This window comes from Pieris brassicae, chromosome 10 (assembly GCF_905147105.1).
Source record: "Pieris brassicae chromosome 10, ilPieBrab1.1, whole genome shotgun sequence".
Lineage (NCBI taxonomy): Eukaryota > Metazoa > Arthropoda > Insecta > Lepidoptera > Pieridae > Pieris > Pieris brassicae.
The window spans coordinates 6319287-6342465 of NC_059674.1; the positions used below are offsets into that span (position 1 = coordinate 6319287).

General features: G+C 34.5%; 3 protein-coding genes and 1 long non-coding RNA gene across 5 annotated transcripts; 3 read left to right on the plus strand and 1 right to left on the minus strand.

The window, feature by feature from the left end:
• The first annotated feature begins 3907 nt into the window (after window positions 1-3907).
• LOC123715577 (PBAN-type neuropeptides-like) lies at window positions 3908-7865 on the plus strand. Its single transcript, XM_045670715.1, has 6 exons — window positions 3908-3996; window positions 5020-5114; window positions 5715-5809; window positions 5879-6008; window positions 6460-6566; window positions 7717-7865. The coding sequence occupies exons 1-6, from the start codon at window positions 3916-3918 to the stop codon at window positions 7770-7772; spliced, it is 564 nt and encodes a 187-aa protein (XP_045526671.1). The 5' UTR covers window positions 3908-3915; the 3' UTR covers window positions 7773-7865.
• A 1468-nt stretch (window positions 7866-9333) lies between these two features.
• LOC123715578 lies at window positions 9334-12475 on the plus strand. The gene is made up of 2 exons (XR_006754450.1): window positions 9334-9670; window positions 12203-12475. It is a non-coding gene; the product is annotated as an uncharacterized LOC123715578 (long non-coding RNA).
• On the plus strand, window positions 10098-11552 carry LOC123715575. Its single transcript, XM_045670714.1, has 2 exons — window positions 10098-10163; window positions 10322-11552. The coding sequence occupies exons 1-2, from the start codon at window positions 10109-10111 to the stop codon at window positions 11302-11304; spliced, it is 1038 nt and encodes a 345-aa protein (XP_045526670.1). The 5' UTR covers window positions 10098-10108; the 3' UTR covers window positions 11305-11552.
• Window positions 12476-13683: 1208 nt separating the features above from the next.
• Window positions 13684-23000, minus strand: LOC123715091. Of its 2 annotated transcripts, none has more exons than XM_045669912.1 (5): window positions 22885-23000; window positions 21093-21603; window positions 18688-18833; window positions 16625-16768; window positions 13684-13785 (listed from the first exon to the last, which is right to left on the minus strand). In XM_045669912.1, exons 1-5 carry the CDS (start codon window positions 22916-22918, stop codon window positions 13694-13696), a joined length of 927 nt encoding a protein of 308 aa, XP_045525868.1. In that variant the 5' UTR covers window positions 22919-23000; the 3' UTR covers window positions 13684-13693. The 2 variants fall into 2 exon arrangements, with proteins under 2 accessions (XP_045525868.1, XP_045525869.1); XM_045669913.1 differs by lacking the exon at window positions 22885-23000 and adding an exon at window positions 22023-22170.
• Window positions 23001-23179: the final 179 nt, after the last annotated feature.

The following is a 23179-nucleotide window of genomic DNA, read 5'->3' on the forward strand; positions in this document are numbered from 1 at the left end:
CCTTCTTGCACTTTACCCATTACATTTTACTTTTTTTTCTTACTAAGGTTGCCTGAAAGAGATCGCTTGTCAACGTTAAGGCCACCCATTAACCCTTATAATTCTTATGTATAATGTTATATGTTTATCTATAAATGTAACGTAGTATAAATAAATAAATAAATAATCAAGATTGTATTCGTCCATTGTATTGTATTAATTGTATTAATCCCTTCAAATCCAAGTAATCTTTCCCCACAATTTCTTTTATTCAATTCCCTTGTATGTGGAGGACGTTCCTTTTACTTCCCACTGAAAATTAAACACACGAAATAAGACGTGATAACCCACTCAAAAACAGTGTCACAATGAACTGGTGGCAATAACTCTGACATACAGAGTTACCCTACAGTAGATAAAGGTACATGTAGGCTCCGAAATGATGCCTGCTGACCCGTAGCCGCTCCATCCACTGCTTATCTCGCAAGTGCGAACCTGGATTCGCCAAGGGACTGCAGAATTCCAACATCAACAGCGGTCGAGAAAGGCGGACTGCAGTCACTCCAAAATGGCTCTGCCAGCAGTTAACCCGCAATTGGCCAAGCTACATCAAAACTTAAACAGACCTAATCAGCATGATGCAATTATCTTTTATTAAATGTAAATATAATACACCCTTTTATAAGAATCCTGATCCTTTAACAATTGTGTACCACTGCATCGTCATCTAAAACTCAAACTCAAAATAACTTTATATGATTAGGTAGACAAGTATACTTATGAACGTAAACAGAAAAGATGTTAAATTGATTCTGAATTTACATTTACTACGATATCGCAAGTCAAGTTGCGAGCAAGAAGAACTGGAAATCATTGAATCTATGGCTCCTGAGATGTAGAAATAGGTAGAAATCACTAGGTACAGGGAATATAGAGGATGTTCCACCTATTCGAAGCCAGCCATTGCCAATCTGGACTTGTGCTACGGGTGTTGGTGAAACGAAACAACATTAGTGAATTTTCCAAGCCGTTGCTTGCGCATTTCTTCATGTAACTTTATTATACACTAGCAGACATGACAGACGTTGTCCTGTCTTAACTATGAATATTGGTTTTGAATTGGTATAATTAACTAGAAATGCTTTATGATTTTACATTCTTTATTTGTTTTTATGGTACGTATATAAATAGTTTTGTTGGTATTCCGACACGGGAACAGGCCACATATAACTGTCCAAACATTGATTTTCAAGATTAATGCCACAAACAATTAGCTACTGTAATTATTTTATATGTATTTTATCAATATCTCTCTGACTCATTTTTCTTACATCCTCTTGGCGATATTTGTAGCACGCATACCGTCAATATTATGTCAAACGCCATAAGGTTACATGAAAAAAGTTAAAAACGACATACAAAAAATTTGCTATCGTAACAAAAGTATTCATAAATTTTATAATTTTCCTCGCTATTTTCTTAATTCTTTTACACCTTCCTTTTAAACCTTCTGATAATAACAAACACAACAAAAAAGAATTAGCGAAATCGATCTAGCCATTCACGCGTGATGCCACGACCAAGTGAATAAGGATTCATTTATATATATAGATGATAATTAATTAAAATAATTCAAAATTAATAAATAGAAAATTAAAACAAATTTAAAACGTTTGGTCCCTGTGGCAGTTTACCATTAACGCTGGCAGCATTTTCTCGCTGTATTGCGATAATTATTCGTTGAGCCAGGAAAGCAGCAGCTCTGAGGTCACCGCCACTATCTACCATGCGTCAACTTAAATCTTTAATTAGTGCCTGTGTTTTTCTTTTTATTAATTTTAATTATTACCATGTAATTTTATACAATTCAAATAATCTTTAACACATACTATTACTTGAACGACACATCTGTATATAAAATCTAAATTTATTTATTCATATTGGTATATCCAATTATGAACGACATTAAAAAAGTAATTCAGTAGAACAGTTTTGGCCTAGTGGCCTCAACCAATTCTTTCCAAGTGCGCATTTAACATTCGCTCGAACGGTGAAGGAAAACCTCGGGAGGAAACCGGCTTGCCTTGGACCCAAAAAAGTCGACGGTGTGTCAGGCACAGGAGACTGATGCCTATTAAATGTACACTTGATCATGATGCAGAAGTCGGAGGCCCAAACCTAAAAAGGCACACAGATTTTTTCTTTTTTTTTTCTTTCGTAAATGAGTCACTCCATCAAATGTAAAGAAATATTCCACAGATAAACTACACAATCTAAACTAAAAAATTGTTGATCGAATAAATAATACAGCTTTAATAATTAATACTTTCAAAATAAAATATAGTACAATAATCGTATCAATACTATAACTATCACAAAAGCAAACTTTTTACCAATTAAAGCTAATTACTTATATCACCTTTACAACGAAGGTTAAGTGCGCACATAGAAAGTCCATTGGTGCACGGGGATCGAACTTACGACCTCAGGAATGAGAGTCGCACGCTGAAGCCACACTTTACGAAAGACGCGAAGCGAACACTAATAAACGTCTATAAACTTTAATTAAATCAAGAGATTTATTTATTTGCTAATAATAGAAATGTCAATCCAAGCTCGATAATTTATTTTCCCTGAAACATTTGTTTCAATTTAGCTGAAGGTTTAAGCTTTGGGGGAGATTGGGGACAAATGTTATATTGGGCAAACGCTTTTATGCTTTATAGTTAAGGTATTTTGTTTAATGCAGTGTTGGACTAGTGGTTTAAGCGTGTGACTCTTATTCTTGGTTGGATCCTTGGCGGTGCACAAATGGACTTTCTTTCTGTATGCGCATTTAACATTCGCTCGAACGGGGAAAGAAAACATCAAGAGGAAACCGCCTTGCCTTAGACCCAAGGAGTCAACAGCGTACGTCAGGCACAGGAGGCTGATCACCTACTTGCCTATTAGGTTAAAAAATTAATATGAAACAGAAGTCTGAGGCCCAGACCTGAAATTTATTTACAGTACTATATAATCATTAACTTTAAGAGTAGACGTAACATTATTATTTATTTTAAATTTTAGTTTTTTTTAGCTAGTATATTTCTAGTGTTCAATGTACTTTACATTCAGTTCGTTTTTTTCCATTAGGGTTGCCCAGAGCAAATTGCCTGTTAGCGATACGGCCGCCCTTTTCCTATCACTGGGAGGGGGGCGGCGGGAGAGTGACGTGTCGATCGCGTGATTGGTAAATCAGTTGAAGTTTGTACCCCGCGCTTTTCACCCACTCCCTTGTTTAATGCTCAAGAAGTTTGCCGGTATCTATAACCTGTTTTTAATATGTATGTTTAAGGTAACAAAGTCTAAAGTTATAATTATTGAAATAAAACCTACACATAACAATCAAATAAAAAGTATTTATAGTAAACATAATTAAAAATTAATAAAAAGATAATTAAAACATATTGAAAAGTTTGGTTTCTGTGACGGTGTACTGTGTTTTCCTCGCTGTATTGCGTTGCGTCGTTGAACGAGGAAAGCACCATTACCTACTATATATACCAGGCGCCAACTTAACTTTTTAATTATCACTTGCACCCCACGGCCCAAGAGTCTCTACTTCAAAGGGACAAATCGAAGTTGGAGGAAAGACTATTATATTCTCTCCTTCATTCTTCTTCTAAATAAATACTATACACCGTGAATTGAAATTAAGGCGTTAAAGAGTTATAATCGTAACGCAAACATATTTTTTCTTCTCTATGAAAAGTGTACCATTATGCATTAGTTGAAATTTGTCCATTAAAACGGCATTTCTACTTAAACACACATATTTTATACAGATTTTAACGTGTCCATTCAACCCCAATCTCCTCATCGGTACTTTCCTTCACAGCAATATAAAAGGGCTTTCTTTCTTAAGCAAAACATCAGTTAACCCAGAGAGGAGCAATGGCGTTAGACAGAATAATGTTCACTGTTTTACTATTTGTTACGTATAGTTTGGTTTTAGTTTGCGGTGTTGATTCTAAGGTAGGTATTTAATTAATTAAAAATAATATTTTTAAAGTTTTAGTAAGTCAATTTGTGTATTACAAGGTTTACTGTTTCTGTTTCTCCTAATCTAAAGTATATTTAAGTCTAACAGCGGACTCGTCAAAGGCTTCAAATAAAAAGCTGGAGTAAATATACATTAGATGGAATAACTTTGCGCGTTTAAGGGAACGTCATCCGAGACATTATCTTAATTTAACGAACGCTCTCTTGTAACTAGTGGTATTATCGATGGTCTTACTAAGACCATAAAATATACAATTTTTTTTTGTTCCTTATCTGTATTTTATCAAATTGAGGATTAGGGTTGCCTGGAGGAAATCTCTTTATAGCGATAAGGCGATCTAGTTTTTATTTTATATATTTATTAACACTTCGTTGCATTACAATATAAAAATTGAACATAAGTAAATAAATAAGCCAACTGGCCTTATCACTTTCAAGCGATGTCTTCCAGGCAACCACTGTGAGAAAAAAAAATTCGATAAGGTAGCCAATAAGTGCAAAAATACATACTACATAAAGTTATTAAGTCAAAACTATTTTGTAAAGCGTAAATAAATCCTTTTCATTTTATTATGTTCAATTATTATATTGTAATGCAACGAAGTGTTAATAAATAAATAAACATTAAATTGTGTATTTTATTGTTGTAAAAAATTGCATAAACATTAATATATTTCAATGTTAAAATCAATTGATTGTTAGTGTATTAAAAATCGTATCTAAGACACTACAGATGGATTCATGCTCTATTGCTATAGGTTATACTTAACCGCTGATTATATATAATATATATATACTTGAATTTTAAGCAGTTTCAATAACATTGGCAAGTTATGTGACAAAAAGTATTATATCAAAATAAGCGTAAAAGATATTATTTACAAAAGAAATGTTTAATACAAGGATTTTTATATTGACAGCATCTAACTATAGTCAAAAAAATTTAACTAGATCCAAACACAACAAAAATACTAATACATTTGTCATTTTATTTAGGATGACATCCAAGACAGAGGCGCTCACAGTGATCGCGGAGGTGTGTGGTTTGGTCCACGACTTGGAAAAAGATCTTTGAGACTTGGAGATGATAGGTACAAAAATATTTTATGCTAATTATTAACCGTTTTTGTTTATTAATATAAGCATTATTTGGGTCGAAAGCGATAGTAAAAAAAAACAAGCAATGAAATGCTAAGTATTTGCTTAAAAATTCAACAACAATAGTAATTTTAAAAACCCGCCAAAACTCTAGACAAGATGGCGTCGCGCCAATTCATTCTTTAGCACGTCAAGTTTTATGTGTTATCATTCTTACTCATATTATATTTTCATCAAAAGCAATCTTTGGCAAAATTAAATGCCAAGACAGGATTCTAGACAGGCAAGATATTATTAACTGGCATGCGTCATCATCGATTCGACTAATCTGAGACCATTTTGTGTCACGTAACTGACGAAATATTTTAAATTACGTCTTTTTTGAAAAATTCATCATTTACAAATCAACTCTATAATAATTTTTGACATGTTTTACACAGATTACTTTCAATATATATAAATAGCTACTATAATATAGAATAGACTTTTAAAGATAACGTGAAACAGTAATCTTTAAAAAGCACATTTTAGCCGTCAGCGTTTATGATTATTTCATTTATACACTTATGATTGTTATCGATATTATTTTTCAGTAAAGCAACGTTATTACGATTAATAGAATCTGCTGATAACCTCCGATACTACTACGACCAGCTTCCTTTCGAATTGCAATCTGACGTTGGACAAGGTATGTAGATCTATTTAGTAAACATTCGCTTGGACGCGGCAAATTTTTATTAAATAATACACTTTGCAGACAAAATAATCTTCACACCAAAATTGGGGAGGGAAATCGACGAAAGACTGTTAAATGATGTAGAGTTCACACCACGATTGGGCAGGCGGAAGATCAACCAGGCATTACCTACAGTAACTGATGAGGAGAGGTACTAAGTTCCTTGAAATATTTTTTGTCAATGATAAACAAAAGAATTTTCTTTGTCTATGACAATGAATAAAGAACGTCTTTGCGTAAAAGTTGGGTATTTTTTGGATTGGTTACTTTTGTAATGGCAGTGTTGGCTTAGTGGCTTCAACGTGCTTTGTGGCTGTGATGGTCGTTGTGTACCAATGGACTTTCTGTCTATGTGCGCATTTAACATTCGAACGGTGAAGGAAAACATCGTGAGGAAACCGACTTGCCTTAGACCTATAAGTTGACGGCGTGTGTCAAGCACATGAGGCTGATCGCCTTTGTCAATTAATCATTACAAATGAAACAGATACAAAAACTGAGGTCCAGACCTAAAAAGGTTGTAGCGCCACTGATTTTTTTGCTTTTATTTATTAGAATTATATAGGTTTAATGTAATTTTCCATTTGAAATTCTCCTTTCAGCTACAGGCAGGATCAAATGCTAATGAATAATCGTCCTAACCAATTCTCTCCGCGACTTGGGAGGAACTATAATTTTTCTCCCAGATTAGGAAGAGAATTAACGTATGGTAAGTGAAATATTTTTTTAACACTTCGTTGCGGGTATACAGAAAGATAGTACAATTAAAACATATATACATATATCAACACATGTCAACAGTGAATCGGACGATAATAAAAAGATTACACGAATAATTTCAGATCAGGTAGTACGTAAGTTAGGGATACGATGTCAATAAATGTCAAAGATCATTTATTCATATAGGTAACACAATGTACACTTATGAACGTCAATGACACTGGACAGGTTATGCTTGTACAGTAGAGATATAAAGGAAGATAAGGAATTAGTTAGTTAATCCAAAACTTGTATAACTGTATTTTTGTGTTGCAAACTGAACTTATTGTTCGATGAAATTTATTTTTACAATTGTTTTTTTTTTGTTTATATAAAACAAATCAACTGCATTTTTGTCAGTTTTGCGTAAAAATAATCTTTTTGGTTGCAAAGATTTTGTTGTCAGTTACACATGCTACGTCCTTAAGGCTGGCTATTTTATGACAATTATATATTTTTTAAGATTTATCAAGATATATAATAGTAATTAATTAAAAGCCTTTTATTTTAGATACTTTAAACACATTTTTCTATTATCTCATTATTTTTAAGTGTGTGCCCTTTTTTGGTAAAGGCCTCCTCCAAACCGCTATTTCTGTCTGCCATGTACCACCTTCTAAATTGTCTCCTTCTTTTGCGTTTATTATACCTTGGACACCAGTTTAATACTTTCTTACTCCACTTTTCTGTTCTTCTAACCATGTGACACCCATTTCCACTTATATATTTTTTTTCTTTATGACTTCTAGTTAATCTTCTTAATGATGATCTATCGTTCCATCGATCTTTGCCACACCTTATAATAATAATAAAAACTTTATGAATGGCAAATAGGATATGATAGAATTCATATATCGCTAGTGTGTGATGGAGTTGTGATTTTTTTAAATTAGTGTTACAACTATTCAAACACAAATCTTATAAGGCATTAAGTATGCGTGAATGCTTGAGTGTGTGAGGGTGTATAGGTACGTAGTGCTTTATTATACCTGTAGCATTACTATCGCTTTAGTGGCCGATATATAATGTAGTTTCTGTCAATAAATGTACTTTAAAATTCAAAAAATGGCTGGTGTAACATTAATATGAAATCGTTACAGACCTATACCCCAGTGTTCGTGTATCAAGAAGTGTGAACAACTCAAAGACGAATTAAACACGTAAAAATAAGGACATGGTGATGCGTCAATAATTTTATACTTGATAATGTTTTGGACATATAATGTTAAGGAATAAATGGTTATGATTATATGATTCGTATTATTTATACACCGATAATAATACATGATTGGCTTCGGCGCCATTTTAATGAAATTTGGTAGATATACTATATATATATGATTCGTATTATTTATACACCGAGTGGCGATACAACTTCTGGGCCTCTTGTGTATCAGTTTGGTGGTCATTTGATAGGCATGTAGGGGTTCAGCCTGCTGTGTCACACAGCATGCCAATGTTGGGCCCACGTAGTAGATAAACAAAGTAGATCAGTATTGGGTTGAAATAATAAATTCAATGATTTGAAGATACATTTTACTAGAACAATCTCCAATTTTATATCAAAAATAGAAGATATGTATCGATATAGATATGTGTAGATGATATGAACATATTTCTTTTTAACTAAATATAATTTTTTACAATGTATAATAAAGTTTGTTCTTTGTTTTTTTACTTTTTTATATTTTGAGATTTTTTTCCAATTGCTTAAAAAACAGTCCATTTGTGCATAGCCGGGGATTGAGCCTACGACCTCAGTGATGAGATCAGCAGCTGAAGCTACTAGGCAACACTGCTCCATACATATAAAAAAACTAGTTATAATTATAGAAGTGTTAAATTGTTGCACACATAAGATTTTTTCATGTATTACTCATACATAAAAACACACAAAAACATAACTAGAATGCTAATAAATAAATTTTTTATACACAGCAATTTATATAGTACATATACATAAAAGTCAAAACAATTACGATTTCAAAAGCAAATTCCTTTAAAGCTATAGTGTAGAATATTACAAAATCTCCAAGATTATAAGTATAAAGAAAAACATTATAAGTATTCACTTCAAGTAATAAAACATTTTCTCGATTACCACGATTACAAAAATGTAGTCTAAATGATAATTTATGAATCGAAATTAAGCAAACCTTGAAACATACATCGGCCACAGCACAGCACACATAACTGAAACCTACAAAAACACGCATTTTCTTCGCCCAACACGTTTTGTCCTTCAGAGGCCCTTTCATCTATAACCGCTTTCTTAAAAACAAAATTTTCACTAACGATTCAAAACTATACATTCATTCATCATAGTCTAAAACAACAACTTATGAACCTGTCCTATGGTGAAACAGAAAATATTCTTGTTATGCAACAGTATTTGATTATAAAATGTAAGTAGGTGTAGAAATTATTGTCAAGAACCGTTAACATGTCGAAAGAAGGAGACTGGCTGCTCTTATGAAATAAATTCAAAGCTCTCGTTAAACGTACATTAATCAACAAAGCTTTCATAAATTTGACGTATATTTAAATGATCCTAATCCTTAGGATTGATTTGCTCCAGTTCAAACAATTTATATGACTCAATACTTGGCGATTAAAAAGAGTGGCGGAGAGTTTCTTGCCCGCTCTACAACTTGAAGTGGTAGTAAATGTAAAGTTAGAATTTAATTTAACTTAACTTCTATTCTGACGCTCTTAAGTGTACTTGTGAATAAATTATTTTGAGTTTGATATGGGGTATCTTAGCCTGGGGATTTACCTTCTTATTACCTAAATATTGTGCATAATGAAGATTTTTATTTTTTCTTTCTTTATACAACTCGTATATACTCGACAAGGCATGGCTGGACATTTGTTTTTGTATGTTTTTTGAAAATTAATTTAGCCTATGGGAACAGTGAATGTCGAAAGAATTTTATTATTATTGATGTGAAACTTCTTTAGGCGAATGAGGGTGAAATTTTTACGAAACGTCAACAAGTTGTGCAGCGTTTTTGTCGAAGAAAAGGAAGAGCGAGAGTGATTGAAACCGATTGAGTAAGAGTGAGAAAAAATACACGCTATTAGTGTATTCGTCTAATAAAATAGAACTTTAGATGGCAATTCTGTCACATAACGTCTTGTGCAGTAAACGCAGATTTTGTATTTATTTATATTATCATTAGCACGTATACAGTGTGGAAACAGAGTGAATATAGATATACAAATACATGGAGTGATCATATACTGGTACATGATCATCTTTTGGGGCTTTTACCTTAGTTATCATTAATTTACAAAGAAGTTTCACTTCTCACATGTGTACTTTGTACGCACGCACCTTTTGTTTTAGAAGGTATTCCAGTAGCTTTTAAAGGTATACTTTACATAAGATAAATTTTTTAAATATTATTTATGTCTCAATTGGAACAATTATGTCAAGAAATCAATTTAAAGTTTGATAAAAACCGTGAAAAAATCTCGCTCTAATTTAAAATGTTTAATGTTTTTGGTATAAACATACATGAAATGGATTTCTTATCGTTAACATGTAAGTTTTATATTCGTCACATTTTTATTTCGTCTCCGTTACAGTTCAAAAATCAATCTTAAGCTTGATGTTGTTTGTAATAATTTGGTAGTAATGAAACAAGTGCACAAAGATTGGGTCCTACTTTCTTTTAGAGCCTAATTGGTTAATCATTTCAGGTTTTTATTTAAATATTTTAGCTCTGACAAACGGTTATGTCCTATTTGCTGCGAATATAGACGACTTCCAAACGATCGCAAAGAAACTTGGCTCACCAAAAGTTATTGACGAACTCAAACAAATAGCAAATGACCCAGAAATTCAAAAATACTTCGTGAAATCTAGAGCAAAATCCAGGCAATATAACGCAGACGAAAGTTTTCCTGTAGTAAGACAAAGAGAACCGACATTAAGCTTAAAGGAAACTGGTACTAAGATAGATTTTGAAGAATTAGTCGATAGAGTGAGGCAAAGACTAGAAAAAGAATTCCAAAGTAAAAGTAATGATAAAAGAGAAAAGTTCAAAAGACCTACTAAGCAAATGACAGAACATGCACGAGGTAACACAAAAACAACTAAAAGAGAACAGTATGACGAAAAAGACACACAAGAAAATGTTGAACCTACGTATGCAGATCCAATAAATTATGATACAATAAAAGAAACATCTAGAAATGTACCTAAAACTCACGATTTTGACATGTCATTCAAGAAAATTGATATGCCAAAAGACGACAGCTATGAAGATTACAAACAACCGGCTAAGGATACGTACGTTTTCAGCAACGAACATCCAAAAGAGAACAGATTTAAAATTAAAAATAACAAAATAGAAGTGAGACCCACGTTAGAAACCAAACGATTGAAGTATAAAACAATGACAACTGAAGACGACGCTGAAATTGTTGAATCAAACGAAATAAAGGCGAGAACAGAGAAATTAGAATATGAAGATGGTAACAGAAATGAAAAGGTTGGGACTGGAATCCCAACTAGGGAAACTTATAAAATGGTAACACCGAACTATTTTGGTAGTCTAGCGACGGTAGCTGAAAGGTACGACTTTAATGAACCAATTCCAGAAAGGGATAGACAAAGAGAAAACATTAAGCACTTCGGCAATCCGCCCGCGAGGATTAACAAGAAAATCAGATTATTATAAAAATAAGTCTCTATTTTCGTAATAAACAATTAAAAGTAAGTTAGTTGAAAAACATAAAAAAAGAAATGTATTTAGCCATTTCTTTGTACATAACGTTAAAAAGAAAGCCGCTTAGGTATTGGTACTTTCATTGATGTTATGTGGCTGTTATAAAGGGCTTGATGGCATATTTAAGATAAAAAACAACGGTACGCAATTATGTACTTTAAAGAGATTTATTTAAAATAAAATAATTGTCCATTCCTTTATATATTGGCCTTGCATGCAAACGGAATACCTTTGAACTGTTTTTTAACACTAATAGAAAATAAAAAATCTAATTGCTAATATTAATGAGTTACGTAAATAAAACTACTTCATTTACTATGCAATTTATTTGAGCTTAAAATATTTTATTGAATTAATTTTAGAGAACTCCAGTGGCTCGGATCCACATTTGACCCACTGCCTTTTTATATCATATAAAATAAATAAATGGCGCTACAAACTTTATAGGTCTAGGCCTCAGATTTCTGTATATGTTTCATGTTCATTTGTTAATCGAATAGGCAAGTAGTTGATCAGCCTTCTGTGCCTGACGCACACCGTCGACTTTTTGGGTCAGAGGCAAGCCGGTTTCCTCACGATGTTTTCCTTCACCGTTCGAGCTAATGCATTAGCATGCAATGCATGCGCACATAGAAAGAAAATACATTGGTGCACAGCTGGGGATCGAACCTACGACCTCAGGGATGCGAGTCGCACGCTGAAGCCACTAGGCCAACACTGCTCAACACTTTATATAATATATAGAATAATAATATATTCAATAAATCAAATTGTATTGAATATAAATTTTTGACAAAAACAAGTAAAATGGAATTGAAATTGTTTGCTGTATTTTTATTATTTATTTCAGTGATTCAAGCAACTGATTTAGTAATAAAAATTCCTATCGAAGTTGACCATTTAAAACCTATAAATCAATATATTTACACAGGTAAGGGATTGAAACCATTATCCATGTATAATTTGATGAATTATAAGGAATTACCAAAAAGATTTACAGAGGGAAATAAGAAAATTGTTTTTGCGAATGGACGCGGTTTGAGTGGGAGTTTTGATGCATTTTCAGCAAAGAGAAGAATTTAAAAATAACTTATTTTTATTTAATTAAAAATAAATCGCCAAATTATAGTTTTATTTTGCTCAGTTTTTATACCGAAAAAGCGATCTGTCTGTGGGGTAGCATAATAAAAGGTTCCATATGTTGGTAAGTAGCTAAAAAAAGGTAGAAAAATCAAGCGAGCAGGGATATAATATTTTTTTAAATATAAAGTACGTGCGTACAAATTACACATGTCAGAAGGAAAACTTCTTTGGCATATTTATACGAATTTAAAAGTTTAGATTTCCGAGAGGCAGGGAGGGAAAAAGCAAGATATGTCAGGAATTTAATTGCCATTAAAAGTGGCAAAAATTAATACAAATTATAAATTGTTTTTTTTTTTACATTATTTCTTCGATATTTACATTTCTATTGGTATTGTTGTGACTATGGTTATGTTGTGGGTATTGGAGCGAGAGTAGAACTATCGTTCTATTCTCGCTCCATGGCTATTTGCTTCATGCTACGTTCGCCCTTTCTCACTCTCTCTCATTCGGTCTCAATCGCTAACTTCAAATTAGGATAACGTTTCTCACATCAAAATCAAACTACGCAATAAACTCAGTTTTGTATCGGGCAGCCTTGACATACAAGTACAATTTAACCCTTGACTTGTTTAAGCTATCGCAAAATATGCTTAATTATAAGGAATATCCATACCGCATGTAAACCTGCATCATTACACTCCGTATACACACCCATTTTCACACAACACAGCCGAATTAGATTAGGATAAATTTAAATTAAATCTAACCATACAGCATTAATCGACAAACTCCGAAGAAAATAACACAAAAGCCTCGATATGATACCTTTTATAGAATCATAGTAATTACTAAAGGAAACGAACAAAAAATACTTACTTTTCAGACAAACAAGACAATGCGGTTTCCATACACATTCACAGCACCCGAAAGGCATCGCAACACTACAATTGTCGGCCGTTTAGTTCTCCCTTTGTAACCCTCAACGCATCAGGCACGGTTGTTGACATATTCGCTCCGATTCAAACGTACCCTGTTTCAACAGTACCCCGTCTCAACAGTACCCCGTTTCAACCGTACCCAGTCTACCGTACTCAGTTAAATGTGTTTAATAACTTTTATTGTTTTTCCCTTTCATAAGTGTTTGAATCTTTTTGTATATATTAAGTATTCCATATTTGGATATTTGTAAGAATAACTTTTTTTATTTAAGTTAGCTGTTGTACGAAATAAATAATAAAACGTAGATAAATGACATTTATTTTATTCGATCATCATCATCATCTGGGCATTTGGTTGGTTGAGTCAACTTCTTCGGGTATAACGTTATTCTCGGCGACTTAGTTGAACCTGTTACGAAATTAGTTATTAAAAATACAATGTGACATACAAAAATCCACTCTTGATGAATTGTATAGAATTTTTTTTTAGTAATTAATAAAAAAAAGTTACATAATAAAATACAAGATGAATGTATAAATGTCGGAGCAATGGCGTAACTGACAGCTGCCAATTGTCATTTCATTCATCTAGCGATAGTGGGTCACGCCAAAAGTGAGATTGTCTCAAAACCTAGAGCTTAGTAATCGATAGTAATAAAATAAATAAAAAATAAATCAGTGGAGTTACAACCTTTTTAGGTCTGGGTTTTGTGTCTGGGCCTCAGATTTCTGTGCATGTTTCATGATTATTTGTCAATCTTATAGGCGAGGCATCTGCCTCTTTTGTCTGACACACGCCGTCGACTTTTCGGATCTTTATTATTTCCTTACGATGTTATCCTTCACCGTTCGAGCGAATATTAAATGAGCACAAAGAAACAAAGTCCATTGTTGCACACCTACGACCTCAGGGATGGGAGGCCCTGAAGCCTAGTGGCTAATACTACCGGTCGATAATAGTAGTAATTCCATTAATGTAGCAACTGATATATACGCCATTACTTCGAGATATATATTTAAATACTTTGTCCAAATTGGAATAATACAATAATATTCATTGATAGTAAAAAGCCTAGTCATTCGTTAGTTATAAATGTTATAAAACGCAAAAGACAGAAGTAATGTTTGATTTAAGTTGGTGCCTGTTTGCACCGGTAAACCCAGAGCTGATGCTTTTCTCGCTCAACTAATGAGTATCACAATACAACGGGAAATGCTGCCAGCGTTAAAGTTACACTGCCACAGGGACCAAACATTTTAAATTTGTTTCAATTTTCTATTAATATATTTTTAAGTTATTATACAGACTTGTCTATCTATCGCAGCTCGCGAAAGGACAGAAGGTTGTGGGTTGACGGTATTGCTGACCACGCTCAAATTGCCGCTAACACCGGCAACATGGGAGAACTGTATAAAGCGACTAAAATCTTGGCAGGAAAGATAAGTCAGCATAAAAAGCCTCTAAAATCAAAAGACGGTCAACTTATCGTAACAGTAGAAGGGCAACTACGACGCTGGCGTGAACACTTCGAGGAAACCTTTCGTCCCACAGCTACGCATGGAGGCATGCAAGACACATTTCCACCACCCAGGCCACTAGACATCGATATCGAACCACCTACACGTGATGAAGTGGAGAGAGCGGTCATGGGTCTTAAGACTGGTAAAGCACCAGGGCTTGATTTAATAGCCGCAGAAATGTTAAAAGCGGACTTGGCTACTACCGTCGACACGCTGACACCTTTCATTGGGAAAATCTGGGCCAGCGAGAAGCTTCCGGAGGACTGGAATAGGGGCCTTCTTATTACTGTGCCCAAAAAAGGTCTATCTAAATCTAAGCCAATGCAGCAATTGGAGAGGTATCACCTTGCTTTCGGCCCCTTCCAAGGTTTTCTGCAGAATTATCTTGGACAGGTTGTCTGCAGCCGTCGAGCCTCTCCTTCGCATAGAACAAGCTGGCTTCCGGCCTAACCGCTCATGTACCGACCAAATTAACACTCTTCGTATCATTCTCGAACAGGCATCAGAATGGCAGAGAGAGATTTATCTAACCTTTGTTGACTTCGAAAAAGCTTTCGATACGTTGAGATGGAGCAGCATATGGTCGCGACTCTCTAACATTGGTGTCCCGCCAAAGATAATTAACCTAGTTAAGGCCAGCTATAGGAACTATTCTTGTAGAGTGATTCACGATGGTCTCGTCTCAGACGATATTCAAGTGCACGCAGGCGTCCGGCAAGGCTGCTTACTCTCGCCACTACTTTTCCTGGTTGTTCTCGCCGGGATTATGGATCGCATACATCAGAACCAGCGTCGCGGAATAGAGTGGGGATTAACCAACATCTTAGAAGATTTGGATTACGCCGATGACCTCTGTCTGCTGAGTCACACGCACCGCGACATGCAATCTAAGTTGGACGACCTGGAACGCGAGGCGGGATTTGCGGGACTCAAAATCAACACCCGGAAAACGAAAGAAATGCGTGTTGGAGTTGAGAATCGCACCCCAATGCGGGTGGGTGCAGAGGACATAGAAAGCGTTCAACAATTTGTTTACCTCGGAAGCGTCGTGTCTGAAACTGGAGGTACAGAAGAGGACATCACTTCGCGCATTGCCAAGGCCAGAGCAACCTTTGCACAACTTCGGCCTATATGGCAGTCACGGATGTTGACGCGTCGAATCAAGGTTAAAATATTCGGATCCAACGTCAAATCTGTGCTGCTCTATGGGTGTGAAACGTGGAAGGTCACCAAACACATCTCGCACCGACTCCAAGTCTTCGTTAACCGCTGTCTCCGCCGTATTCTGAACATCTACTGGCCTGAAAAGATCTCTAACGAGCAACTTTGGGAGCGCTGTCGAGTAACCCCGATCAGCCAGCAGATCAAGCGACGCAAATGAAATTGGATAGGCCATACACTCCGAAGGGATCTGAATCATATTCCCAAGCAGGCGCTTGATTGGAATCCGCAAGGAAAGCGGAAGCGTGGCCGTCCCAAACAAACCTGGCGCCGAACAGTGGCGGACGAGGCAAAGAGAGCCGGAAAGACTTGGAGTGAGGTGAAACACGAGGCCCAAGACCGAACGCGATGGAGACTCACTGTGGACGCCCTCTGCCCCACCTAGGGGTTATAGGACATTAAGTCAAAGTAAGTTAAGTCGTAAAGACTTGTCGGGAACAAACAAAACTTGCCATTCTGTAAAGCTATTGCTATTGAAACCAGAGCTAAACGTGAAAAGCACTTACCATCCAAGTCCGATACCCTGACGCAGGGCGGACGGAAAAGTCTTGTTTGTTTAAGAAGGCTGGAGACATTACTAATATCCAGCTTCCACTCGGAGAATAGAGTTTGAACGCTGTGCTTCAGAGTCCGGAAGGTATGGGTCTTTTCTGAAATGTACACTCTCTTATGGTATAAAATGTCTAAATGATATGCACGTGTGGCAGACTTTTTAAATAGCGATAATGACCTGGATGTCTGCGTAGATTTTGTTCGTTATCTAAATGGTATTGTCCCTTAACTCCAGAGGCAGACACGAGCAAATGATTATCAATAAAAATGTATTGCCTGCAATAAATGCTCGCCAGCTCTCTAGTTATAGATCATGACTCATCATAACTTCAGAGATATAGTGGCATCACTGGTGTTTATACACCAGTAATGCCACTAACTCCTAAAATATATTTCCCCAAGAACCAACATAATACTAAATATTGTCTAAAACCGGTTTGAGAGGTTATTTCAAATATGAATTAAAAATACATTCAAGTAGTATTCAAAATTCAAAATCATTTATTCATATAGGTAACACAATGTACTTATGAACGTCAAAAAATAAATATATAGTTGCTTGTAATTTTATATTTACTGCAAGTAGAATGCAAGAGAAGAACTGGCGATAAACTCTCCGCCACGCTTTTTAGTCGCCAAGTTTTTGTTTTACACGTTTGTAAGGTGCTGCAACCATTACACACACCATGTTCCACATGACATCTTAAGTAATTTATAATAACAAAATAAATTAAAAACAAAGATTTGTTCCAGATTGTCAAAGATCCTCTATCAGCAGGAGGCATGTTGAAATAGCAGCACGCACTTACATTTTCGTGAACAACACGCAAATACTAATAATATATATGATAATCGAATAGTAGTATATGCGGTGTAGTTTACACATTTACATATATTAATTAATCACATAATATGTGTGAATTATATTTCTTAATTTGTTTTTCTTTAAATATAATTTTTCTAAAATTTTAATACAGGACAACGTGTGTCGGGCCCGCTAGTTATATATATAAAGATAGACACAAATATGACCACTGCTGCATGTTTTATTCAGTAACAGTAAGCTATTTCCTCCTTTAAAATTAAAGTAAACGTTAACAGAAGCATACTTAAACAGTATTTATATATTTACACTAACAGCGAGCGTCGTTATCGCTAACAAGCGATCTTCCTGACAGCCCTATGGAATAATTTAATTGAATACATACTCAGGGTAAAGTATAGTTTTGTCTAAATAACTACGTGTTTTATGTATTTTAGCCCTTCTTGCTTCACTACTACCTTATATAATTTTCACAGTTTTAAGGCGGCCAATAGGCCGCCTTTTTATTTACATGTGTCAATTGAATTATTTATTCATTTATTACAGAAATACATACATCATCCTTACAGGCTATGGAAATATATGCTATGCTATGGCTATGGCTATGGATAGTGCCGAGAAAAAAATTAAATAAAATATATATTATTAAACACATAATATACACAATATCGCTACTGTGAATTCACTTTGCGAACATATAAATATGTCGATAGTGTCGAAGACATCCTTCAGTAGATGCAACGACTTGATTTTATATTTATGTACTGGAACGAAGTGTTAATAAATAAATAAATAAAATATAGGAAATGCCTAAATAGTTAACAGACATATAGTATATGTAACACTAGCGGACTCGACAGACGTAGTCTTGCATCATATTTCAAAATCTGCCGGGCTGATTTGTGAATCTAAACCATCCAGGGCTCCACCCAAACGCATACAAAAAAATCATTCAAATCGGTCCAGCCGTTTACGAGGGGTTTAGTGTCATACACACGTACAGAAGAATTATACATATATATATGTAAGCTATCCTATCTTTTAAGTTAGATCAAACTCCACTCGGTGTGCAAATTTGATTGAAATCTGTTTAGTAGTTTTGGAATTCATAGCGGACAGAGAACGTGCCGCGTAATTTATAGACCAGAATTAAAATAACAAACTAAAATAAAAATAACAGCTAAAGTAAGGTACCTCTTATGACAACGTTTAGAAGCATTTTAATCGGCGACAGGTCCCATTGAAAGAGACGAATGTGCAAATGGCTGATTTGGTATAATATCGAGTAGATATCTTCCTTCGCCATCCCAGTCGTGTTCATGCTTAGAAGTTGAATTAATCTAAAAAGTTTTTAGTTTATTTTTAGCGACAAGTTGCTCACAATTGTTTCATGTGCCTCGTACGAAAACGAATTAGAGAACGATGTTGAGTCCCACCTCTTCAAATGTGAGGATTATTTGAAGAGGCGGGAAAAAACTTTATAAAATACTAAGTATAAAATGTCGTTTGTTATAATTATTTTCTTTTTGTCTATTAACGTACTTATGCTTCTGTTCATTGTTTATCTATGTAATCTGTTGGATGTGTATATTGTTTAAGTTTTTGTACTTTCCTCGCTCAACGAATAAGTATCGCAAAGCAGCGAATAATTGGCAGAATTAAGGATGTACTGCCACAGGGACCAGACTTTGTTAATATGTCTAATCTAAACTTTCTATCGGACAGTGTGCCGAGAATTTACAAGATATCTTATAAAATGGAAAGGAAAACAATCCGGTAGTGCTTCGGCAGTGCTCCCGTGGACCTCAGGGTTCACCCTACAGGGTGATGGTTACACTAGGAGGCGACATCGATCGTTTTTGCCGCGCACAACCTGTGCGCGGCTAAAACCTGCCTTAAGGAACTCTCAGTCACGACGGATGTCGAGGTGATACGGATGGTGTTTTGCATTCTGCCTTGACGTCAGATGATGAAACTCACAGCAGGTATTAGTCTGAACAGCTCCTCTGAACACTCCATGATAAATGGAGTATAAGATACCCACATTTCTGCGCAACACAATGCGATCAAGCGCGGAAAGTGACTGGTGGTTGACGATTTGAATTGCTTTTCGTTAAATACGGCTAAACGGAAGGAGCTGGTACCGGGCTCAGAGGTGAGAACAGTTTACCAATGCGTTGCAAAGTTGCAAGTGGTGGCCCCGAGTGATATACTGTTTGGCCTTGCTGTGTACACCAAGCTCCTTGGACTCTCAGCCTTTCCTTCCAAAAGATCGCGAAACTGAACGTCATACGATAAGTCGAATTACGATGCTAGCTGATGACTTAAAGGAAAGTCTTCGAAGTGAGTATTAGCGACAAAGAGTGTTTGTTAGGGGAAATTGCTCAAACTTATGTCTTCTTGGGGTGAAATTGTATTAGATTTTGCTACCCCAGTCCGAGACTTGATGTAGCAGAGTTTCGTCTTCAGACACAACTTCTTCAAGTGAAACTTCTTTACGACCTTATTTTTCGAAAAATGATCTACTATATATCTACCAACTTTACAGAAATTGGTTAAATTAGATAAAGTTTAACAAAAGGCTTTTATTATCATAGACATGAATACAAATAATGCAATTATTTAATTTTACCTTATTACTACTAAGATTATTACAGAATTTCATTAATTGTAATAGAATTATTACTATCATTATTATCGTTATTATATATTTTTGTTATTAATGGCTTCGAATCACTTCGAATTAACCGTGGTAGGGACAAGAAAGAGATGGCGCGTAACGGAAAAATGTGACACGTAACGGAATAATGTGACACGCAACCGAAAAATGTGACGGTAATTTTTTTTACAACGCCAATAAAGAAGTTTCACTTCAAAAAGGTCTGCTTCATGTCAGTTACTATGGTGTTAGAAATAGTTAGTCTTTTTGTGAATATTTTATATTATTATAATTATTAATTATGATATAGCCAGAGATGTACGTATACGCAATCAGAACATACGTAGGCTAGCAGATAGCCATAGATGTCATATTAAAATTATAGAGTAATGTGAAGAGACAACGTTTAGAGAATTCAAGTTTTAAACGCTTTATTAGTGGCCTTAAGGGGTTTAAATTTTGCCTGTAGATAGTTTTTCTTTTATTTTATTGCATGTATATGTATTGTTTTGTATGTGATGTAAATGTAAAGGTTTGCCACATTTAGTATCCTGTAATAGCAGCTTATTAAAAAAGTTATATAATTTTATAAAGTGTTTATGAGTTCAATTTTTTTTTTAAATATTTAACGTTTATGTAACATATGTTTTAATAAAAAATTACTAAGGGGTGTTACAGAAAAGTAAGTACTAACATACACCAACGTTCACAACAGACATAGGTTCGAACCCCGGCTAAAAAAAAAAGTTTCCCAAGTACGTTGTGTACACGCTCGTATAGTAAAGTAAAATATCGTGTGCATATTGTACCTAAAACAGTCAACGTCGTGTATCAGGCACATACTTGCCTATTAGAAAAAACAAATAATCACGAAACAGATAAGAGAAACCTGAAGCCTAGATCTATAAAGGCGCGTCTAGTTTAAGTATATAAAAAATACCTGATAACTGTGGGATCCTTAGGTCCTAACCCTTTAGAAGTAGTTACATCTTTTTTTACGCCGGTTAAGTACGGAGTTATTATGTAATGACAGTGGGCCCATGGAATTTCTTCATCTATTATGTCAGAAAAACTCCGGCGGTAAAAAATATCCACGGGCTTTTTCATATTCTTTTTAATTATCGATCGTAGTAACTTGGGTGTTGACATTGGACTATCTGTCACCATTGACAGTTCGTTAGCGTCCTTCATTGTGGTGGCGCGAATTGAGGCTGTGACATTTTTGCGTTTTCTGTGTTTTTTAAATTTTGTGTCTACTATGGGTGTGATTTTGTCGTTTGTTTGTTCAATATAGTCGTAGTTTTCGTCAGAAAAGGCGAATTTATCCTTGGCGCCGTCATTTTCGAAAATTTGTTGTTTTATCTCGCCTTTTAGACGATTTCTTAGTATTTGGATACGTTGTCGTAATGGTAACGTTGTTTTTGTTTCTTTGGTGTCATTAATAGGCATTGCTTCAAATAAAATGAAATTTTAAATCAAAACGTTATAGAATATATTATAGACTTTTTATTTTTATTTTATTTTATTTCTCTTCTCAAACATCACCCTGTTACAAGAAGGATAATCACATACTATGAATATATATGAGAATGATAATAAATCTGAAAATAACTCGAAAACTTAAGAAGGCAAGACAAGGCTACATATGCAATTTCCTGACAATCGAGTAGCCCGTAATATCTCAACACCCAATATACAAGGGGACTCTTTGTATTCAAGAAGTCGCATAAGTCTGCTATGCATCCGCGAATATACACTGCATAAAGCCAATAAATTCCATCTTATGTAATATTCAGGGCAACAAATAAAATCATTCCTTTCTGTCAACCGCTAAAAGTTCAAGACATTGCAATGGGAGAAATATAATTACGAAAACTAAAAGATTATGGTCAACATCAAAATGCAGTCCGCAATCTGTGCGTCATTTAATTTATAATTGTTTAGTCAAGCCACATTTCATATATCTAATTGAAATATGAGGTACAGCATTCAAAAACAAAATTTCTAACATACAAACACTACAAAATAAAAGCACTAGTTAGATACAACTTTTTAACACACACAAAAAACTACCAAAAAACCAAAATTATGACGATTAAACAACTGTAGGTATGTTTATAGTTGTGTTATAACATACCTACCACCTGTTAAAAATAATAAATAACTCTCTCCATAGATAGCTAGATAGATCCGTAGCTTATCATTTTAAAAAACGCATACACGCAATACTCGTAAGGCGAGTTTGCTTCTCTTTCCGAATCCGCGTACAAATAATTTCAAGAAGTCTATTAATGTGTGCAATTATTTAACCAATTACCGTCTAAAATTCGTAATATCATCCAATTCAAAAGGACATTAAAGATACATATCAGAATGAGTCTAGTAGACTAAAATTGGGACTGCTGAGGCTCGTTCGTTTTTTATTAAGTTTCTCATGTGAATAAAAATACATTTTTGTAATAAGAAATAAAGTTCTTTAAACAAAAAATAACATAAAATGGTTATTAAAAGCGAATATAATTGCCTTTTTAAACTAATAATTGCACGTATAATCTATTACCGAAAATATCTGAACTAAAAGTTTAATTTGCTATCACTAAAAATATAATTCATGTGACAACCATAGAATCTATATTAAGCAAGTACTTAATCAGTTCTGCGCAAAGCAATTAAAATTCAGGATTAAATTGAATGAGACTTCTGCCACAGTTATGGCGTAGGTCAAAACTTACCGACTATGACACAAATCAATACGTGAAAACGCATTTCATAAACTGAAACTGAATTGTATTTGAAATATTTTTATGTTCTGATTATTCGTAATTAAAATCTTTCAGCCATATTTAAACAATTCCATCGGAATAAAAATTATCATCAATGGGCGGGGATTGAATAACGCGTTCTTATTATTTTCTACTTTCCAGTACTTTACACCACATAATGATAAGTTTTAGGTTTAAAGAGTCATTGGAGTTGGTTACGAAACGTTTTAATATTGCAAACAGAAAAGTTACAGCGCGTTTCATG

Coding starts and splice junctions, on each gene's coding strand:
- LOC123715577 (XM_045670715.1), top strand. CDS start 3,916: ATGGCGTTAGACAGAATAATGTTCACTGTTTTACTATTTGTTACGTAT. Junction 5,810..5,878: donor GCAATCTGACGTTGGACAAG/GTATGTAGATCT, acceptor TACACTTTGCAG/ACAAAATAATCTTCACACCA. Junction 6,009..6,459: donor ACAGTAACTGATGAGGAGAG/GTACTAAGTTCC, acceptor TTCTCCTTTCAG/CTACAGGCAGGATCAAATGC.
- LOC123715575 (XM_045670714.1), top strand. CDS start 10,109: ATGTTTAATGTTTTTGGTATAAACATACATGAAATGGATTTCTTATCG. Junction 10,164..10,321: donor GGATTTCTTATCGTTAACAT/GTAAGTTTTATA, acceptor TAATCATTTCAG/GTTTTTATTTAAATATTTTA.
- LOC123715091 (XM_045669912.1), bottom strand. CDS start 22,918: ATGCGTTTTCACGTATTGATTTGTGTCATAGTCG. Junction 21,604..22,884: donor ATTGATTTGTGTCATAGTCG/GTAAGTTTTGAC, acceptor TTTTATTTGAAG/CAATGCCTATTAATGACACC. Junction 16,769..18,687: donor TCTAAACGTTGTCATAAGAG/GTACCTTACTTT, acceptor TGTACATTTCAG/AAAAGACCCATACCTTCCGG.